Source organism: Carassius carassius, chromosome 35 (genome assembly GCF_963082965.1).
Source record: "Carassius carassius chromosome 35, fCarCar2.1, whole genome shotgun sequence".
Lineage (NCBI taxonomy): Eukaryota > Metazoa > Chordata > Actinopteri > Cypriniformes > Cyprinidae > Carassius > Carassius carassius.
In genome coordinates this window covers 12,021,067-12,043,148 of record NC_081789.1, presented here as the reverse complement: position 1 = coordinate 12,043,148, position 22,082 = coordinate 12,021,067, and the positions used below count along the sequence as shown (strand labels likewise).

Genomic DNA, 22,082 nt, shown 5'->3' with positions numbered 1-22,082 from the left:
CTGCAGATGCCATCTTGGCTCGTTGTCTCCAGAGGTGAGGTTATGTGTAATATTGAATGATGGATGGGAAGATAAGCTGTAAACTCATGCAATCTGTCACGGCCATTTGAGATCTCAGTATCTGCATCTCTAATGTGAGAGACGTGCAGACAGCTCAAGGACCACTGTGGGCAGGATGGATCTTCTCATGTGATTTATTAATGTCATAGCTATGTAGGACTTTAGGAAAGTCACAGGCTGCTTAAACATTCCAAAGACTTTTAATTTAGAGTGTTTACCGCATAAATTCCACTTCCACCATCAATTTCTCAATGAGCTAATGAACAGAGGTCATCATTAAATCTTCATCATAAATCATAAAATAATTTAAGAGTAATAATACATCCTAGCAACCACTTCACCTTTTCCCAGTCCTGCCCACACACACTTTTAACTTTGCTCAGCTTTAAATAGCTTAAATGATTAATTATCTCTAAAATTATCTCTATATGTCAAACTTAAATCTTTGACGTATGTGCATGTTTAAAGGAATAGTTCACCCAAAAAATGAAAATTCTGTCATCATGCTCACCCTCATGTCACTCCAAACCCAAAAGACCTTTGTTCATCTTGAGAACACAAATTAAAATTACGATTTTTTTTAATGAAATGCGAGAGCTTTCTGACCCTCCTTTGACAGCAATGTTCCCAGAACCAAAAACGTAGTAAGGACATCGTTAAAAAAAAAGTCCATGTGACATCAATTGTTCAACTGTAATTTCATGAAGCTACGAGAATACTTTTGTGCGCAAAGAGAACAAAAATAATGACGTTATTCAACATTTATATTCAACAGAAACACATATATACTGTGTGTGCATATATATATATATATATATATATATATAATATCTATATATCTATATGTATATATATATATACATACATCCATACATTCATATATATATATATATATATATATATATATATATATATATATATTATTTATTTATTTATTTCACTTTATAAAAACTTCCAAAATATGAAAGTAGCCAAACGAAAACTGTTATGTACTTCTGTTTCAGAGAAAACTTTACCAGCCATCCATCTCTGAATGTTATGTTTGAAATCAGCAGATGGCAGCGCATGTAATTTTGTAATGAAAGTCATTTTTTTAGCACCAAAACAGAGGAAGCAATTATTGCAAGGTTAATCATTCCATGTGCAAGCCCTAGCTTGTCAAACTAATTTATCTGCTGCAGAATAACAAAGAACTGTTGCATATGCCTTTTCCATTTTCCATTCTTTGTTTATTCATGTTCTCAGTCTTTTTTATGCAGTCCTAGTGTCCTGTCACTCTCCTCATCTTTACACCTCTCCATCTTTCTTTACAGCAGCATTCACTCCATTACATAATGGATGTTCATGAAAGTGTTTCTTTTTTGCTGGACTCTCTATCACTGGTTTTTCAAATTGCTTTCATTGCAAACACCTCTCCTGTTTCTATGTGAAGGAAGAGGTCAGACCTTTACGTCGGCATTAGACCTGGTTAGACTCCATCAACAGAGAGATGCTGCTCCAGCTAATTACACCTCTCTGACCTAGACATTGCATGTACACACACACAACACACACACACCAACACACACATACACTATAGACACTGTAGCTGACATTGATCATTACACACACACATGTTGGGTTTTCGTGTTTTAAGGGGACATTCCATAGGCCTAATATACTTTAAAAACTGTATCCTCTTACCGTAACCCTAACCCTTAATCTATCCATAACACAAAACATAGCATTTTGCATTTTTAGATTTTCAAAAACCATCATTCTGTATAATTTAAGCTTTAAATAGCTTAAAGAGTTCATTATCTCTAATTATACCAACTAATTCTGTATGGTTTCATATTTTGGACCAAACACACACACACACACACATACACACATATATGGCTTTTTAAATTGGGACTTCTATTGTTTTTATAAACAGATAGTTATAGATTGTATAAACTAATCCTATCCCACACCTTTACCCTACCCCTCACCAAAAACTTCCTGCATTTTTACAATTTAAAAATGTATTTGATTTTATACCAGTTTTACAAATGAGGATGTCCCCAAAGGGAGGTTTTTGTAAGGTTAAGCTCACTTTTTGGTACAAATTGTCTTCAAAATATGTTTAAGTAGGCACACACACACACACACACACACACACACACACACACACACACTTTAAGTGAGTGTTTCTTCAACTATAAGCTGCCTTGACCTAAAGTTCATCCTTTTTTTATTATTAATACTGTACTTCTGAGCTTTATATTGTGAAAAAAGCAGCACAGCCATTTTCAACATTGAATAACATAAGAAATGTGTCTTAAGTCAGCACATTATAATGATTTTGCAGGATCATGTGAAACTAAAGACTGGAGTAATGGCAATAGTTAATATCTGTTGTATCTGTAAAAATCAACCTCTGAGACATTAAAAGTGTCTGTAGTTGAAGTAACACCCACATGCTCCTTATGGTTCAGTGCTCATCTTGCAAAGTATCCATTGTGTGTTTTCACCAGTGCTGTGATCTATTATGTGCTGTCCTCTGCCTCCCCCTCACTATTACACTGTGAGTCACAGGAGTGTGTTTGTGTGCTAGCATGAATGTCACTAGAGAATGGGTCATTCATTGATAGATTGGAGGTAACCTTGGTAAGCCCAGTGTTTTTAAAAGCAAAAAAAAAAAAAAACAGTAGAATGCCAAAATCTGTCTTTCTTCCACACTTCCATTCATACAAACGCACAGTACAGCCACACACATACTGTACGTCACTTGTGGATTAACGTGATTTACTCAAGTTGGACATGTTCCTGGATCATCCTTTTTTGGTTTTCTACTTAACAATAGTCCTAATCTAAGACTCAGACAGAACACCCAGAGACCTACAGTCTGTTCAATTTAGGTCCGATGTATATTGCCAACAAAACAAATGCAAGAACTGCCTGAAATATTCATGTACACTCTGACTGGATGCTGTTATGACATTTATGGGAGTCGATGTACTTAAAAAGATTGCCTTAGTAGAAGGCTACCAAATCTTTGAAGGTATAGAGCAAAAATTAATATTTAGAATTATGTCGGTGAAATTATCTATAATTCTGATTTTTGGATAGATATAAATTCTGTGTAATCCTATCAAATGTAGACTATGCGATTCCATGTAGCAGAAATAGAAAGAATAGCATTCTAGTATGATATACGCTATGCTAGAATGATATTCAATATGGCAGAAATAGTCAAATTAGCATACTTGTATGCTATATATGGTATTACATATGATATATTTTGCTATATATGTTATGCTATTCCATATAGTAGAAATAGTAAGAGTAGCATGCTAGTGTGCAACAAATACCAGTATTCATGATGTTATACAGTATATACTATTCCAGAGTATACACAGAAATAGTAAGAGTAGCATGCTAATATGCTACATAGGCCTATGCTATATTCTACTACCCTGTTGAAAAAACAGCATATGCTGGTTAGGTATGTTTTGAAGCATGACAACAGGTTTAAGCTGGTTTAATATGGTCCTTAGTTGGTCATGAGCTGGTTTAATCTGGAGCTTGTTGCTTATTGCTGCAAAATGTTCCTTACCAGCATATGTTGTTTCTTCAACAGGTTAGTAGAATATAGCATAGGGCTATGTAGAATATTAGCATGCTACTCTTACTATTTCTGTGTATACTCTGGAATAATATATTAGCATAGACTATCATGAATACTGGTACATGTTGCATACTACAGATTAGTATGCTTTCCCATATGGCAGAATTAGTAGCAAAATAGTAGCATGCTAGTATGCTAGTATTTTGTCTGTAATGATGTTTGTTGGCTTATGATTTTCCTGTGTGATTTCTCATCTTTCATATAACATCATTTTTGACTCATCATCCAAATAATTAATTAATGAACATAGTACAAACCAGAGGGAGACATTAGCAAGACACCAAAAACTCTTGGTTTTCTGATGCTAAGATTTAAAAGCTTTACACTTTTAATATTTTTGATTTGATAAATTATAAAACATGACTGTGCTAATAGGACAGCAGTGTGTTTACATTGGACCAGGGAGCTCATGTTCAGATGATTTTAGTGGCTGTGTGAACCTTCAGATCCATGGCTTGTTAAATGCTCTGGGAGTCTGTTGAGGATGTGTGCTAAGGGGGAGAGAGCTAAGAGCTTGTGTCTGATCTAAACATGGCACTTTGTAGTGAAATAAGCAATGATTCATGTTTTATTTACAGGGTGATGTTTTATTAATGCTGTGTTGGATTGGCAAAGCTGGATGTTAAATGTAATTCCTTTTGATATCAGAAGGAAAAAAAAAACAGGACACGGCAAATATCTGGAATTAGCATTAGCACTCGAATGAGACACTGTTTATCTTAACTGCTTACTTAGCATGGGCAACTTTTGATCACTAAACATTTACTCAAAAAATGTCTTCTTTTTGATCAATGCAGCAGGGAAATTGTAGGAGAGAAGTTTGTTGCAATAGTTAAACCCATTGTATAGCCTTTTGCTCCTAATAGTATATGCTACATTTTTATTTTGCTAGTGAGCATTTTCAAGTTAGTCTCTTCTGGAAGGTGCTGTACACCTTGTGTGTGATATACTGTATATATAATTAATATTAGTATTACTATTAGTGGTAGCAGTATAATAATAATAAAAATGTATTCATTTCACCACTGACAGATGTTTTAAAGTACTGGCTGTCTGTTATATACCTTAACATATCAGTTTCAAAATAATTCTTATGGTAGAATGACTTTTAATAAACAGGGATTATAATTATGGATTATAATGACAATAGTATACTGTCTTTTTAAGCATTGTGTTGCATCATGTCGAGTAAACATAAAACGAAGTCTGCATTTGTGATTGCTAGTGATGGGTAGTTTTAATCATTTTACCAACTCGGACCTTTGAGTCTCATTCAGCAAAATGAACGAATCTTTTTTTCGACTCATTTCATTCATTTTTATCCAAATATAATTTAAAAAAATGTGTTACTTCCCTAACATGTCTACTAGTACGTACTTATGCAAACGTTGATCACACTACAAAACTATAATGCTATAAGAAACAGAAAAGATTAATTCATTGTTTAACTGGGTCTTCGGTTTATGATTATTTTTTAAGTGTACTGCCTTAATGTTTTAATGTTTGTATTGTTTAATAATAATAATATTTTTTGGAACCTGTGACATTTTGTTTAGGATTTTTTGATGAATAGACAGCTACATATTGGAATGATTTCTGAAGGATTATGTGACACTGCAAGACTGGAGTAAAGGCTGAAGAAAATATATATACATACATTACATAAATTTTATCTATATATCTAAATAAAAATAGACTATAGATATTCAGTATATGACCCAAAGTAACTAGTAACTAACAACTTGAGTAGATTTTTTATCCAATACTTTTTTTTTTACTTTTACTCAATTAACTGTTCAGACTAGTACTTTCAGTTTTACTTAAGTAAATATTTCTATAAGTACTTTTACTTTTATTTGAGTATAGTTTTTGGGTACTCTACCAACTTCTAAAGATGTCCGCCAAGTGACATGACTTGCCTTAAAGGGACTTTGACTATGTCTGTTCTGGAAGTATGTAAGTTTGATGAGCGGATACAAAATTGGGCAAAAAGGGCGGATTGCCTTATGGCAGCAACAAATACACAGCTAAACACTGTAAATGTACAGCAGTGGTGTCGTACTTCTTTCAGAGTGGCTTCAGAGTGATTAGTGTCGATCTGATTTAAATTTGTATTTATGGATAAAACAGAAGCTTTGAAGGGTTCTGTGCATGAAGCACGAAACACATAATCATTGTCACATTATGAACACCTACAATAGTGATAATTGCTCAGAAGCTGGTATAGAACTGACACAGATCTCTCCATGTCTTGATACTGTTTGTGATGTTGTTCTCTCATCTCTCACCGCCTTTCACGTTCTAAAAGCTGAATCTTGGTTTCTATAGCAACTAAAATGGCATGCAGATGAAACAATGACCTCACTCTGATCACCAGGTGTCTTAGAAGGTAGTTGTATGGTTCTGAATGGTTATATAAGAACGTCATTATAGACAAAGTAAAAGTTTCCTTAGTGCTGTATGCGCAGTGAGACTGAGCATTTAAACTACATGAATTATGTCTGCATTCTTCTCATGGCCTATTTTTTTTATTCTTCTCAGGTGTTCTGCTGATTCTGTCTGTGCCAGTTGGGTTGGTGTTCTCCGTAGAGGAGCTTCAACCCATCCAAAACCCTCGCGATTTTGTCTCGATGTCAACAAGCAGCAGAACTCTCACCACCCTCTCATCAGGACCCTCAAGCTGGCAGGAGGGTTCCAGGACTGGGGATCTGCACATCCAATCACTGGCCTCTCTAGAACCAATCAGTAGACCCACAACTGTCCACTCATTCCAGACACCAAAGAACACTGTACCATCTGCCATAATTCAAACAACAACAGTAGGGTTGCATCCTTTTGGTTCCAGAGATCAGGCAATACCTAGAGTCCCTCTTTCAAAAGCAGAAGAAACCCAACTGACCTCTGGAAGTATGGTCAGTAGAACAAGCTCTGGGTTTTTCACCACTAAAACCCAAGACCAGAACTTTAGCACTAATACTGACAAGCCGAGTACAATCAGTAGAAAGCCAGTGAGCCAAGCCACAAATTCTGGCTCAGGTCATTCTTTTCTCTCAGGGACTGGACGTGATGTGGCCCCTGGTGCCGAGGACCTTTCTGGAGAGATGAAAGTGAAGGAGCCCATTCAACATTCAGCATCACCTCCATTGTCTTCAAACTTCAAAACCAACAAAGGGCAGAACACGGATAAGGAGGCTTCGCACCATACCATTAGATTGCGCGATGTGTCTTCATTGGAGAATCTTACTATCCCAGGGACTCTAGCCCTGCCATCTAACCATGTTACAACATCCAGTCCCACTTCTTCAGCGAAGAGCGGAACAATTGTAGGAATCCAAGGTGATGGAACCACCAATATGACCACTGATTCTGTTGTCTCTTTAAATGATGCCACAGATGTTATCAACAGCACCGATGCCTCATGGCCTGCAGCGCATGATTCGAACATCTCAGAGGCACCCTCCACAGCTAGCGGGAGCTTCATGAACAGGCAGGTCCCAGCCACCACGCAAGGCCCTTGGGGGTCTGGGAACCAGTCAGGTCCTGCACAAAAAAATCCTTCTCACGAAAAAAACACCATCTGCCTGGACAAAATGGACATTGTGTGGTTGGTTCTTGCCATTAGCGTGCCTGTCTCTTCATGCTGTGAGTAAAAAATATCACACTTCCTCCAGTTTTCAAAACTTGTTCTTTCTGTCATCAGCACTGACAGGAACTTTTCCAAAGACACAAGATAACATAATATTCCCTTTGTGGCTTAGTGGCTTTTGCTTACACCTTTCTGAAATTCATATTAATATTTCTTCTTTTCTTCAGCCGTGCTGTTTACCGTATGCTGTATGAGGAAAAAGAAGAAGTCTGCAACTCAGGAGAACAACTTGAGCTACTGGAATGATGCCATCACCATGGATTACTTCACCCGCCATGCTGTGGAGCTCCCACGCGAGATACAATCACTGGAGACTGAGGTACTGACAGAGACCTGGAAGACATTTTAGTGTACATCAGATTGAAACAGGCTATCAAAAATGGAAAAATGTAGGGCAGAGACTTGGTTCAATGCAGTGGTTGTTAATTGGATGGGGATGGATCTGAATGCGAGCCTGTAGTCAATTGCAGACTAAATTACCAGAGAAGTACAGCATACGCAACCAGAGAGAAGTCTGTGTTTTCACCAGAAGATTGTGATTATGATATTTTAATAAAACATTATTAGGTCAAAAAAGCTACATGTATTTGGGTGAACTGTTTACAAGAAAACCAACAACAACTTTAATTACATGTCCACTTTAAGTTCCCAGGGCTCAAATCACACTCCATTATGTTTCTTACGTGTCCAATATGTGCTCCAATCTGCTGAGCCATGTTGTCTCAAGGGGTTGATATGAATTCGAAGCCAGCTTACAACATTTATTGATCCTTGATTCTCACTCTTTTCCCATCATTTTACTTTGTCTCTCTATATTAATGTTTCTTATAAATGTGCAGAGAAGGCTTACAAAAGCTGAAGATTCTTAGCAGTTTTGAGTAATGTTCTTCAGCATTCACAGTAATTAACCTTCAATTTAACTCTATGCTTTTATGAACAGAAAAGGCTTTGCTGTTAATATGATTTACTCTACATCTGGCTGAATGGCACAAATATAGATATTCATAGCTTTTTCATTGCTGGGTTATCATTATGAAATGAACAGTAATTATTGCAATTATTGCAATGTGCTTGAAAAAAAAAACACTTAATGGTACCATTCACGTTATATATCGCCACCTGGTGCTCAGAGACCTCTTTCTTACTAGTTTCTTCTGGTAATTTTTTTTTTCTTCTAGTCATTTTGTGAGCTTGTTACCATCATCCATTCACTGACATTTTCAATTTCAACCTCTGCATGCTTCTTTTTCCCACCTTTTTGTTCATGCCTGCTGACCTTTTCTGACAGGAGTGTGATTATGATGATGATGATGATGATGATGAGGAAGAAGAAGAATCATGTTTGGGATGTCGGTGACCCACAGGTCTTCAATTCACCCTTTTACAGAAGCAAAGAGAGACAATACATTCCCTTTATCCTCAGTTCTCCTCTTTGTAACTGTTTTCAGTTGACTCTTGTCCTGCTAACACTTTTTTTGTAGATAGATAGATTAGTGGGAAGTTGGATAGATGGATCCATTTTGATGTCTGAACAAGAATTCCCATTTAATATGTGTGACCAAACACAAAACATCTTTTAGAATCTAGAGCCTTATAATTAGTTGTCTTTCTGCACAGGTGCAATTTACTCCCTCATTTCCTTCCATTCATTTCACACATGCAGTCTCCATGGTGATAGAGCTCAATCTCTACACCATAGAAATGCACATTTGTTCTTTAAGAACATAGATCATGAGACGAATACTTGTTTCTTTCACCTTAACTGTATTTAGCTTTGTAGGATCAGATGATTAGTGATTAGCCTTTAGTTAGCATGACAACAAGTATACAGTGCTAATGTTCTTATGTTGCTTTGTGTTTTAGGAACAAGAGACTTTTCTGCCCCCTAATGGTGACTACAGCGACAGCGGCGTGGTTCTGGTTAACCCCTTTTGCCAAGAGACTCTCTTTATCAACAGAGACAAGGCTTCTGATATCTGAACACACTATATTAAAAGGAGACAAAATCCTTGAGGATTTTATCTGCTCGCATTTTTTAAGAATATATAAATATATCTAGCCTACATATATGTGGTGGACCTTCAGAGACTGCGGTTTATATCTAAAAACTGGTTTCAAGGAGCTGAAAGAATATTACAAAACAGAACAAATGCTATTTACTATGAGGGGGAGCCCCTGCATATTTTTCTGATGTGGATTTTCTACAGACGCTTCATTGTGATAAGGGTTTTTATGTCTTTTTTGAATAAAAACAATAAGTGTGGTTGCTCTTCTGTTCCAGTGGCTTTGGCGGTGCAGAGTGCTGAGAAACATGATGCGTGGTGTAAGGATGCTTGTGTGACGTTACCCAAAACACTTAATATGATTACTTAAAAAAGCCTGCCGCACTTGAATTCTGTATGTGAGGGGATGCAGGGGTAAAGGGCATTGATTCTGGAACGCTTCTGGAATGGGTCCAAGTGGGTACTGCAGCAACCCTCACTTCCCTCATGGAGGAAATTGCCAGTTTGCAATTGATGGAGAATGAATCATGACTTCTGAGATGGTTTGTCCCTAGTTAAGTCACCAGCCAAAAGACAAAACGACAATTGTCCCATTCCTTAGATGTTCGAGATGTTTTTGTGTGCGTATATGTCTTGTTGCATGCATCTTTTCTGATATGAGGTGTATGTGCGTCTTTAGACTAGATGTCAAACAAGATTTGGTTTTATCAAGATTTCGTTTTTAAAAACACCCTAAAAGTCCATTTGCGTTGACAAAGTTGCACAAGCAAGTAGAAAAAAATGCTTAAATGCCAATGAAAAGCCTCATGCAAAGTCCTTTGTATGGTAATGTTACTGTGCTCCACATTTCACATCATATCTGTTCACGTTGTACGTGTTTGTGTTCAACTTCCATAAGCAGGGCTAAGCATTATACTGTATAACTGTAGTGGAAATGCATTCTGTTTATTATTATTATTATTAATAAACCTCTATATTTGTTTATTCGCTATGACATGCTCTGATGAAAGTGGCACTATTATTGCTTAACAGGTTGGCTAAATCTATATATATTTTGTTAGAAGACATGTTTTTCTTAGTGAAGGGTGAATGAGTGTGCTTGTGGTTCTGTCTGTCTATCTCTGTCCCTTGTGTGAACATTGACGAGAATAAATGTGACCAAAATGAATTTCTCTTTGATTCTCAGTGCTTACTGCTGTATTGTACAGATTTTAGATGAATGTCAGTGATATCACTGGATGTAACAGAGTGTAACTGTTAGATATAAATACGTACAGAGAACCTATTTTATTTTGTACTTTCTTTGAACAGGTCACTGAGGTTGGTAACATTTTTTAAGACCATATCATCATCTTTTCTTTTAAATATCCCATTTCTTTTTTTCTGTATGCTTAGCAGATTTTATATAAATATTGTTTTAAATGAATTTGTAGTTTGATTTTGTCTCCCGTTTCTTCTTTTTTTCAATGTTTCCGTCCATTTATTTTGTGCTGGCAGGAGTTTTAGATATCTAAGGAAAGAGAAGCAATTGCTCAGCTGACAGAAAAAAAAATCATCATTCTTGCATATTATGAATCATGTCTGATCTTTTGTAGCACATAAACTGTACTATTTACTGCTGAGCAATACAAATAAAAAGGCTTTGAAGGCTTCTTCAGTCTGTAGTTTTTTTGTACACATCCAAAGCAAAGCCAGTTAAAAAACAAAAAGAAAAAACAAAAGCAAAGTGGAGGACAAATGCCAATGTTTCCCCACTAATGTAAATGGGTCAAAGGTTTCTGGAATCTTCTCTGTATGCTGAATGAAGCTTTTCTATTCACATGCTGTTCGGTATGACACACAACTGGGACGTTCATTCATTCACAGCCTCTCAAAAGGCAACAGATGTTAGTATTATTTCTATAAACCCTCTCAATCACATTGCTGCATGCTAGAATGCAGTTAGGTGTTATAATCTTTGTTTACAAATTCTGTCTTGAGTTATTTGAGAAATACTAAAACAATAGAACAATAATACAATTTTAGGCCTATGAAACGTTATGCTGTCTGTGTGTGCTTCACCAAAAATAAAAAAACTAAATGCCAATAAAAATAAAATAAAAAATAAATTAAATTAAAATCCTATGCTACACATCAAAACATTATATTCCCAATAGTATTTCATCTTAACAACATACTTTTTAGTCCTTTTTTTTATTTAATTTTTTTATTATTATAAAGGGCCCTAAGTAAGGCAAAACCACTTAAAGGCAATGAGGGGCCCATTATTCAGATTGGTTAAGTTATTCTTGGCAGATTCTTGAAAGAAAAAAAAAACTGCATAAAATATTTGCTATTTTGTGTTACTAACCAGCTAGGCACAGCTGTATATCTAAATGTATTAGTAGAAGTACGTTTTCTTTCATCTATTAACTAAATTACTCCACAAGTGTTGTATAACTATACAATGGATTGTAGAACAAAATTGCGCAATCTGAAAAAAAAATCACTCTGCAAGATCCTCATCCTGCGATAGGATTGGTCGAAAAACTAGCATTCTCGGTCAGTGATTGGACAGCGGAGCTGTCAATCACAAAGCCACTTTCCCATCCGGGTCAGATAGGAAGCAACATTATCCGGTGCACTGGGCGAGTGTGTGTCACACTTTTAGCTGGTGAGTCTGTCATGCTGCTCTCAGCACACTTTTAACCCGCGATACACATGAAACACACGACTACCTGTCAGACACGCACACAAGGGCTCGTTTGCTGTCGCTTCAGACACTGATCTGATCATTTCCAAGCTTGTTTTAGTGTTTAGTTGAGGACATTTGGTGATAAGATGGCGGATGTGGCTCCGGCTGTCGTGGAGAAGAGCCTAGATGATTTCTTCGCCAAACGCGACAAGAAGAAGAAGAAGGAGAAGGGCAAGGGGAAGGAGCAGACGACCGGAGGAGCTGGAGGAACCGCGATGCCAGTGAAAAAGACGAAAAGGGAGAAGGAGAAGTCGACGAAGAGTGAGAATCAGGACGCGCAGATGGAAAAGGTAATGCACACGGGCTGTGTCACAAAACCTAGTGAGCTGCCTATCTAGACAGCGTTTGTAGGGAACGTTACAAAGGACGCGTGAACGTTCTAAAAGCACAATGTGGTCTAAGCAGACATTTCACTCGGCAAATAACAACACCTATAAAAGGTTAAAAATCTGATTTTTGGCAGAACATTAGATATTGACAGCCGTAGTGACTTTTATTGACATTCTACCTAACATTTCATGTGTCAGTGGAGCAACACAAGGTTGTGTAAACGATGACAGGATTGTAATTTTTGTGCGTTTAATGTTACACTTAAATAGAAGCAGCGTTTGCTCGTGACGTATGTTGGGTGATGTGACATCATACTGACATTCGTTGCTTAGGGCTTCAATCTTCCAGCAGGGGTTTTATAACTGCTGCTGTAATTGTGTCCTTCACATCTCACCATATGCTTGTTTCTCTTGTAAGACATTACAGAATAGCATTGTGCTAATGAACGCAAGTTTTGTCTGATGACTGTACTTTTACAGTGACATCAGGTCACTTTAATTAAATCTTGCATTGCATCAGTTCGCCTAATTATGCTGTTCCCTAAAAGTGTGTAATCCCTTTATGAAGAAAAAGTACATACCTTTGAGTGTGTAACAGAAGAGTAAGCATGTTTTGGCATATACTACCATATCATAATTGCAAAAAAATATTGAAATGTCATAACTGGGCCTTTTGGATAAACAAGGGCGATTGCATAAACTGCTTATACTAGTCTGAAAAACTTAGACATCGCTTTTTTTTCAATATTGGTCATAATGTTTTAAGTTCAGTTACAAAAACGTAGATTAGTCTAATTTGAATTAGAAAAATCAGACTTATCATCTTTAGGCAAACTGCTAGTTGGTCAAACTAGTTTTTTTTTAGAGACAGTTTTTAATAGTTGTGGTTATGTTTATGCAACTGGCCCCAGACTTTTCTGATGATAGCTCATGTTCATCTCGTCCGACTCCACATGAAATCAGCATCTAATAGACAGAACCCCTGCCCTACATTTTTTTTCTTTTTGGTAACTTGTTTACCTTAACTGTCACCATGTGGGACGCTTGGTGCTCTTTTTTTTGTTGTTGTTGTCCTTTTTCTTTATCAAATCTTTGAGTAATCATCATAAATTATATATCATTTTAAAGCTTAAAAACCCAAGATTCGTCCTGTGAAAACCATTTTGGAATCGGACATTGCATTACCATGGAAATTGTACTTTAAAATCTTATGGTGGTGGTCTCCCGCTTAGTGGGCAGTGTCAAGTGTCATATTACAAAATGCATTACGGCCTTTTAGAGTTAAAACTTTTTATAATCTTGACAAACATATCATTGGAAATGTCTGAATCTCAGGAATATTGTCAGAGAAATCTAGACATTTGTGACAGAAAAATGCATTAAAAATTTTTAATGGCGTTTGGATGGCACCCGGTGGCTGTTTGTGGTAAACAAAATCTCACAGGAACCTCAGTTTTTCATATCAACTTCAAATTTGGAATGTAATTTATTTATACCAATTTTAGAGTAATCCCCCCCCCCCCCCCCCCCCCCCCCAGAAAGTAAAAGATGTTTCTTTTACATCTTTTATTACATGACTTCATTTATAAATTACATTTATTCTACATTTAGGAACCAAGTGCTGTGACTGACTCCACTGTAGTTCCAGAAGTATTTAGTTAATATGTACTATAGACATTAACTTGATTCTTGTACTGTCTGAAATTCTCTAAACATTAGTTCATTGAACTCTATATAAGGGTCACCTCTTTTTTCTTAAACTGTCACTCCAGGAGGATGAGGAATGGAAGGAATTTGAGCAGAAGGAGGTGGACTACACCGGACTCCGACTTCAGGCCCTGCAGATGAGGTGTGAAGCACAAACAGTTGGCGTCTAATGTATTTGATGCTACTGGGGTCCGTTTTTCATACATAATTACCCAGTTTGCTGGATTTTATTGTTGGCGCTTTGACATGATCCAGGATTGCTAGGTTTTTCGAAGCTCATCTCGGAGCTGTTGTCATAGTATCAGGTCCAAAAGCTCAAATCTGTTTGGGAACAGGCTTATTTCACATAAACGGGATTAGATTGTATCATTTTAAGTGTACCTTATTAATTAAAATGTTGTGTAATCTGTAAAGCCTTCTACACACTGCACAATCCTTTTAGCAGTCCTATAAGATCACTGTATGTCACGATGTGCGACATGGATTTGATAAACTTGGGTGCGAAATGCATGTAGACTGTATGATGATGACCTATTGACTTGTACACTATGAAAAACGTTACTATAGGAGAATAAAACGTCATTAGCATGTGCTAGTGGTAAACAAAAAGAGCATTATGAATCGCACTATGACAGTTGTATTTTTATGTGTGTTGAAAGGAGCTTGATGTAAGCAGTTTTATGTTTAACGCCATGGCGCGTTGATTTCATGTCGCATTTTTATTGGCTCAGTAAACTTGGATCATACCAGCAAACACACTGTGCAAATTTTATTCATATATTAGAACGTTTATAAAAGCACTCTGAGATTATTTGAATTCATGCATGTTACAGTGCATCTCTATCGAAGTAAACAATTTCATGTTTGTCTGATAGTGATGAGAAGGAGGAGGAAGAGTATGAGAAGGAGGAAGTGGGTGAGGATGGTGAGATCATTCTGGTCACTGGTGATAAAGTCTCTGGACCCTGGAATAAGTCAGGCGCCCCCCCTTCAGCTGCTCCGGGTGAGTCGGCAGTCTTAGTATAAATAGCCAACTAATGGAAGTATGAGTTGAGATTAGTTTTTAAACATGGATTTGTCTCATTTCCTGTTAGTAGAGGAAGTTGAGGTTCCTGAACCCAAAGCACCTGGCGTGTATCGTCCCCCAGGGGCCCGGTTAACCTCGACCAAGAAAGGCCCAACTCAAGGGCCTCCAGAAATCTTCAACGACACCCAGTTCCCCTCTCTCCTCTCCACTGCCAGACACGTGGAGACTCGCAAGTAAGTGACTTCTTGTGCTCTTCTAAAAGTCTGTACACTGTTCATTGCTTAATCAGATGTACCTTTAGCTTCCTTCCTCGATTTTCTTCATACACAAAGTATGTTAGGAAAGCCATACTGATGTGCTGCGATTTCTGCAGTATTTGTACTGTGCAGATTATTTTTAAAATAATTAAAAATAAATGTTGTGAATTAGGGCTGCAACTAACGATTATTTTGATAATCGATTAATCTGTCGATTATTTTTTACGATTAATCGGTTTATGTACTTATATTTTAGTTTTGCCCATTTTTCCCCCAAGTAAATTATTAATAAAGGGTCTTTATCATTCAGCATAGATTTTTAAGAGATTTTAACCATTTTGCATTGTCATATCCTCATCAAAAATATACCTGGAGTTGTTTTATTATGTGTCAGTAATCCTTTGTCGAACTCTTCTGCAATCAAAACACTGACCCATACTCCAGCAAATTTCACAAGGAGATTTCATATAATGTTTTCACCATGGCAGTCCTTAGAGCTCCTAAAGTAGTTTAACATCCCAAACAAAGCTTAAGGAATCTTTCAGAACATATTTTCACGAAGAAGGATGAAACAGAATAAAATTGCAGTACATTGCATTTTATTATTTACTGGGAAACAGCTTTATAGCTTATGCTGTGAAATTCTATACAATCCTTCGAATAAAGTGCCAATGGCATGAAACCTGAATGGAACTCACAATTTAAAGTAAAATCCATCAGAAGGTTGTCCAGAAAAAAAAATTGGACACACAAAAAACTGCTGTGTGAAAAAGAGAAGTGCATTTCAAATATATTTAAACATTTACCTCTCTCATTCAGTCATAATTAGGCTGCAAGACTGAATTATGAACTGGTAAACGACAAACTGATCACAGAACGTGTTTGTAAAGCTTCAAATGTTAACTGTTAAAATGACGACTCGTTTGTTACGACTAAACATTTGCAAACAACATTGTACTGGAGAATCTGCACAAATAAAAGTCTTAGGGGCCATTCACATATGGCGCCTAGAAACGCGTGGAAAACGCTAGGCGCACCGCTTTCTCCTTCTTTCCAAAGCGCTCGGGCAGAAGCGCGTCTGCCTTTGCTAAGCAACCATGACGTGCTCTCTCCATGAAGAGGCAGACATTTCAGCAAAAAAAAAAAAGCAAAAAATGGATTTGCAGCTCTAAAAATCGCACCCGCGTTGCGCTTGCGGCTCTCTGAAAAGTTGAGATGTTTTTAACTCGATGCAGTGCGGACGCGCCTGGAAAAACGGGTGCGTCGCGACCGCGTCGCTTCCATTATGAGCGCGCATACCGCGCGCCTACATTGGAAATAACGAACTTGAGCATGCAAAATACGCGATATGTGAACGGCCCCTTAAACAGTTCAGTAGTGCAGAGTTTACAGGTTACTCCTCTTTTTTTGAAGGCTCAAAGTAAAGTACTTCCTCATCCCGCTGAACTTTTACTGTCTATGGCAGAGACGCTGTTCGGGAAGCACGTGACATAAAACGAGGCCAGCTATTGGCTATTCGCTACTTCTCCTGCTGTACTGGCTGAGTAAAACCTCCGGTGGCTCATTACTGCCACACTTTGGTCACCGCAGATTTGAAATATGCACGAAATGAGCCGCTTACGGCAAATAAAAGTTATTTAGCAACTAATCGATGACTAAATTAGTTGACAACTATTTTAATAATCGATTTGAATCGATTAAATCGATTAGTTGTTTCAGCTCTATTGTGATTAGACATTTAAGCTGAAATATGAAAGGTGAAAAACTCAATATTGCCTTGGCAACTAACTGAAATAAAAGTACTAAAATCAATAAAGCTAAAACTGTAATAAAAACCTAAAAAAAGGAAAAAAATATGATTCAAAATAAGTACTGTAATAGTACACAAATAATACTAAAATAGCCAAACTGTCAAAATGTGCATTATAAAAAACGAATAGTTCTGAAATTTCTGATAGGATGAGCCATTTTAGTGTTATGCTTGTGTAAAAATTAAAATATTGTTTAATATGTCGTGTTTTAAAACGTAAAATAATCTGTACATTTTGAGTCTTGAAAATGTGCATTTAGTCAAAAAAAAGTATTTTGGAGTAGTTTTAGTTCACAGAGTTATGTTAGCTGTAATTGTTATTAATAAAAGTTTCCATCTAGTTTTCATAAGGAAGATAACACTACATGTAGACTTGTGCCATTATTCGGTAATGCGATAAATTGCGGTGATTAATATGCACGATATTGTTATCGTTGGCACTTCTAAATACCGTGAATAAATATACATTACAAATTATTCAGAATTTGGAATGCATTTTAAGAATAGTATTCCCATCAGCTGCTTAAAATGCACAACATTGCTGTATGCTGCTTGAAAGAGCGTGTGCGCTCAGATGTAAACAAGCACTTAAGAGAAGCACATGGAGTAACATGTGAAAGACGTGCTGAATGAAAGCACATTCACTCTCTGACAACAGATGGCGCTAAAATGCAGCCCTTACCCTGTAAACACAGCAGTTGTTACTTTCTAAACCATATTTAAATAATCTTAAATAACCATTCAGATTTGTGTTTTCCCTATGGTGTTTATTACAGAGCCAACTACAGAAATATTTAGACTTAATAGGCTATTTATCTTCAAACATTCATTTTGTATTTTTTTTCATCTGGACTACAAATGCTCTAGATATTGATTGAAAGTGTTTTGATCTTTTATTGTTCATTCACACTTTACATTACTTCACACGCTTCATTAGTTAACTTAAACTGCCAATGAAAAAAATATTCTGAACATTCATTAATCTTAGGTATTCCAATATTTAATATCACATTGTTAAAATTGAAAGTTGCAACTGTGTTATTTAATGAGCTAACATGAACTAAGACTTGTATTTTTTAACAAAGATTAATAACTTCTATAGTAAATGTAGCTATTGCTCATTGTTTAGCTGTGCATTTATTGAATGAGCACTATGCGATGTCCAAACTGATTACACTATATTTTATGTATTGCACTGTAGGGCTGCACGATGTGTCGTTTAAGCATCGATATCACGATGTACGAATCCACGATAGTCACATCGCAGGATGTGCGATGTAGGCTGTCGTAGTTGATCCGTTATTCATTAACTGTACGGGCCAGCTACTCCCCTGCCCTTGACAGTGTGATTCGCGGATTAATTGCACAGCTTAACCATCATAGAGTGAAAGTTTATAATTGACAGGACAGAAAACCACATGCAAGTTTAACAGGGCAGAGAGAGAGGGAGCGCGAGAGAGACAGAGAGAGCGCGCGAGAGAGACAGAGAGCGCGAAAGAGACAGAGTGCGAGAGAGACAGAGAGAGAGAGAGAGAGAGAGAGAGCGCGCGAGAGAGACAGACAGAGAGAGAGAGAGAGAGAGAGAGCGCGCGAGAGAGAGAGACAGAGACAGACAGAGAGAGAGAGAGCACGCGCGCGAGAGAGACATGGAGAGAGAGCGCGCGCGAGAGAGACAGAGAGAGAGAGAGAGAGCGCGCGCGCGAGAGAGACAGACAGAGAGTACATTAGAAGTACCATCAATGTTTATAGAAATGTATATGGATTTATTTTGCATGTAATTTTTTTTTCTTATGAATATATATGTATTTTTGTTTTGTTTGTTTCTATTCTGCTATGTACAATGCTTTGGCAATATGTACCTTTGTATGTCATGCTAATAAAGCAATATGAATTGAATTGAGAGAGAGAAAGAGAGGCCGAGAGAGAGCAAGCCGTTTTCAAACAACACGAAATGAGAATGTAAGTGTGCTCACCCCATTTTTGTGTGTAAGAAAAAATATCGCAATATATATCGCAGAAAAATAAAATATCGCAATGTCATTTTTTTCCAATATCGTGCAGCCCTATTGCACTGTATTTTATGTAAAATCATTAAGTATTTTTAAACTGTCTTAAATTCATTTTAAGTCAATTTTTAAATCATTTTCATGTTCTTAAATTGCTTGTATTATTTTTGTGATTATTTTTCTTCATTACTTTTTTTTACTTTCTTTTTTCCATTGAGTATGAACTTTGCTATATAAATAAACTTGCCTTGCCTTGATTGTTAATGCATTAAATAAGATTAACTAATGAGGTCGAATTGTGAAAAGTGAACAGGAAAACAGGAAAATTTGATACCGGCATATCCCTAACTACATGAAGCAGAAACTAATTACAAATATATTCACATATCGTCTTGTAGTAACCTACCCTTTGGAACATTTATTTTTGCGTTCTATTTGAAATATTTAAGATGCATCCATGTGGACCGCAAAGGTTTTGACATAATGAAATAAATACACTAAACAAAATTATAAATGCAACACTTTTTGCTCCCTTTTTTCATGAGCTTAACACAAATGTACACAAAAGGCCTTTTTCTCTCAAATATTGTTCACAATTCTGTCTAAATCTGTGTTAGTGAGCACTTCTCCTCTGCCGAGATAATCCATCCACCTCACAGGTGTGGCATATCAAGATACTGATTAGACAGCATGATTATTGCACAGGTGTGCCTTAGGCTGGCCACAATAAAAGGCCACTCTAAAATGTGCAGTTTTACTGTATTGGGGGGTTTGGGGGTTCCAAAAACCAGTCAGTATCTGGTGTGACCACCATTTACTTCACACAGTGCAACACATCTCCTTCGCATAGAGTTGATCAGGTTGTTGATTGTGGCCTGTGGAGTTTTGGTCCACTCCTCTTCAATGGCTGTGTGAAGTTTCTGGATATTGGCAGGAACTGGAACACACGGTCATATTCCCCGATCCTGACTCCATTTTCTTGAAAAAACGGTTTAAAGACTGAAATGTTAAGTGTATAATTCTTAGCTTTTTATTTATTTTTTGGTGAAAACCTGTATCTGAACTCTGAATCATGTTTTTTTGTACAGTTTTTTTTATTTTAATGTACAGGAATTAAAAAAAAAAAAAAAAAGTCTTAAAGTCTTAAATTTAAGATTTAAAATCCTTCAGATAGCCTGCTCTGGCAAAAACCATCAATTCATGTTTTTAGGTATATAATTGTCCAGACCTTGGCTGGTGAAGAGGGTTTATAACTGGACCTTAAGCAATTTTAGTGGAAGACCCTTGGTATTATATACATATAATATATACATGCTATACAGTTGCTAGTATTCCATTTTGAGCATAACCAATCCTGCATACTGGTGGATTTTTTGTTGCAGGGACAGAGAGATGGAGAAGACCTTCGAGGTGGTCAAGCACAAGAGCCGGGTCAGAGAAGGGGAAGGCCCAGGCTCCATGCAGCATCTACAGTTAGATAATCAGTATGCCATCCTGGGGGACAAATAAAAGCCATCTCCCCCTTCCCCCCAAAGTCTACCACCAATGGTACAGTAAGACTTGTAGGGGGAAAATGTCCTGCAGCTGTCTGATGCAGTCCTGACCGAGCTGGAGACGTCTGTGCCCATTTTCATTCACACACACACACACACAACCAACACTCTCATTTACGCACACAAACACACACTCGCACACAACGATAAACAAACATCCCATTAGATCCTTGTCAAGCAAACACCTAGAAATGAACCCATTTAGCCATCAAAATCCTCTCATACACACATGGACACGGCTGATAAAGGTCCTCCCTTATCAACTGCATTCAAACGGGCTGCAGCAACAGGAACTGACTGAAATTTCTAATTCTGCTTTATATGACACTGCATCAAACGAACAAGGCACCAAATGTTTCTTACAGTGGAATTCCTCATGGGGTTGGTTGGCCGGCAGAGCCACTGGACATCGGCCAACCCTGAGAAAATGAGAAAAGCCACTTTGAGGATGGAGTTTAAGACATTGGGTGAGAATTAAACAAACTAAAAAAAAACTGCTGAAGGTTTATTTTTTCTTCACTACATCAGTATAGCTCCCAAACCATTAGATTTTTTTTTTCTTACATCGTGATGACGGAAAGCTGGGAGTTTTTGGTTTGGGCACTAGAGAGTGGAGACTACCCTTGGGTACATATCTGTGGTTACAATGTCGACCAGGTCCTGGATTGGCTGTAGGAATAACCACCAGTCCGGCCAATGAGGAGCAGCTCAATGTTTAACTGTAAACTTGAAAATGCTATTTTTTTTCCCCCTCCCCATTTTGCAAGATCTGTCAACAAGAGGTATTGAGACTTTAAATTTACTTTTTAAAGTGGCCTTACTGTGGGGGGAAAATATGAAAGTGATGGGAGAGAAATATATATATTAAAAAAGCATTCTGACAGGCACTTCCTGGTCGTTTTGCAGATAAAGCCTGCTTGATTTGATTCTTACCACTCTTGAGGAGTAAAAACCACATCTGTATCCCTCTGTGAGAATGTAGTGCTGTGCTAGTTTGTCAACATATTGCGAATAATGGATTTTCTCTAACAATGTCCTTTAACCCTTTCATCCCGGTTCCTCTCCTCATTTTATTTGATTCCATTATTGACAAACCATTATTAAAGCTTAACCTTTCTAATCTCATATCATGTTTGTGGTTTGATGTGCATTTTTGTAGCTGTGGCCTGTAGAAGGTGCTGCAGTCATTGCTGTGAATAGTTGACCGTGTCAAATAAATTCCAGCTTATGAAGATGCGATTTTGTTGACCGTGTTAAACTTTACACATTTAGTTAGCAAATATAAATCTAGCTGTTCT

The 22,082-nt window shown here is 37.1% G+C and overlaps 2 protein-coding genes across 5 annotated transcripts in view; both read left to right on the top strand.

The window, feature by feature from the left end:
* LOC132115972 (transmembrane protein 108-like) overlaps positions 1-11,018 on the top strand; it is a 65,672-nt gene extending 54,654 nt beyond the window's left edge. For all 4 annotated transcript variants that reach the window (XM_059524431.1, XM_059524428.1, XM_059524430.1 and 1 more), the window contains 3 exons: positions 6,254-7,354; positions 7,526-7,677; positions 9,222-11,018. In XM_059524431.1, coding sequence (XP_059380414.1) covers positions 6,254-7,354; positions 7,526-7,677; positions 9,222-9,338 — 1,370 coding nt within the window. In that variant the 3' untranslated portion in view covers positions 9,339-11,018. The remainder of the gene's footprint in view (positions 1-6,253; positions 7,355-7,525; positions 7,678-9,221) is intronic.
* A 950-nt stretch (positions 11,019-11,968) lies between these two features.
* Positions 11,969-21,909, top strand: LOC132115971 (protein CDV3 homolog). The gene is made up of 5 exons (XM_059524426.1): positions 11,969-12,385; positions 14,197-14,273; positions 15,007-15,134; positions 15,226-15,391; positions 20,614-21,909. Exons 1-5 carry the CDS (start codon positions 12,182-12,184, stop codon positions 20,738-20,740), a joined length of 702 nt encoding a protein of 233 aa, XP_059380409.1. The 5' UTR covers positions 11,969-12,181; the 3' UTR covers positions 20,741-21,909.
* Positions 21,910-22,082: the final 173 nt, after the last annotated feature.

Coding starts and splice junctions, on each gene's coding strand:
- LOC132115971 (XM_059524426.1), top strand. CDS start 12,182: ATGGCGGATGTGGCTCCGGCTGTCGTGGAGAAGAGCCTAGATGATTTC. Junction 14,274..15,006: donor CTTCAGGCCCTGCAGATGAG/GTGTGAAGCACA, acceptor TTTGTCTGATAG/TGATGAGAAGGAGGAGGAAG. Junction 15,135..15,225: donor CCCCCCTTCAGCTGCTCCGG/GTGAGTCGGCAG, acceptor ATTTCCTGTTAG/TAGAGGAAGTTGAGGTTCCT.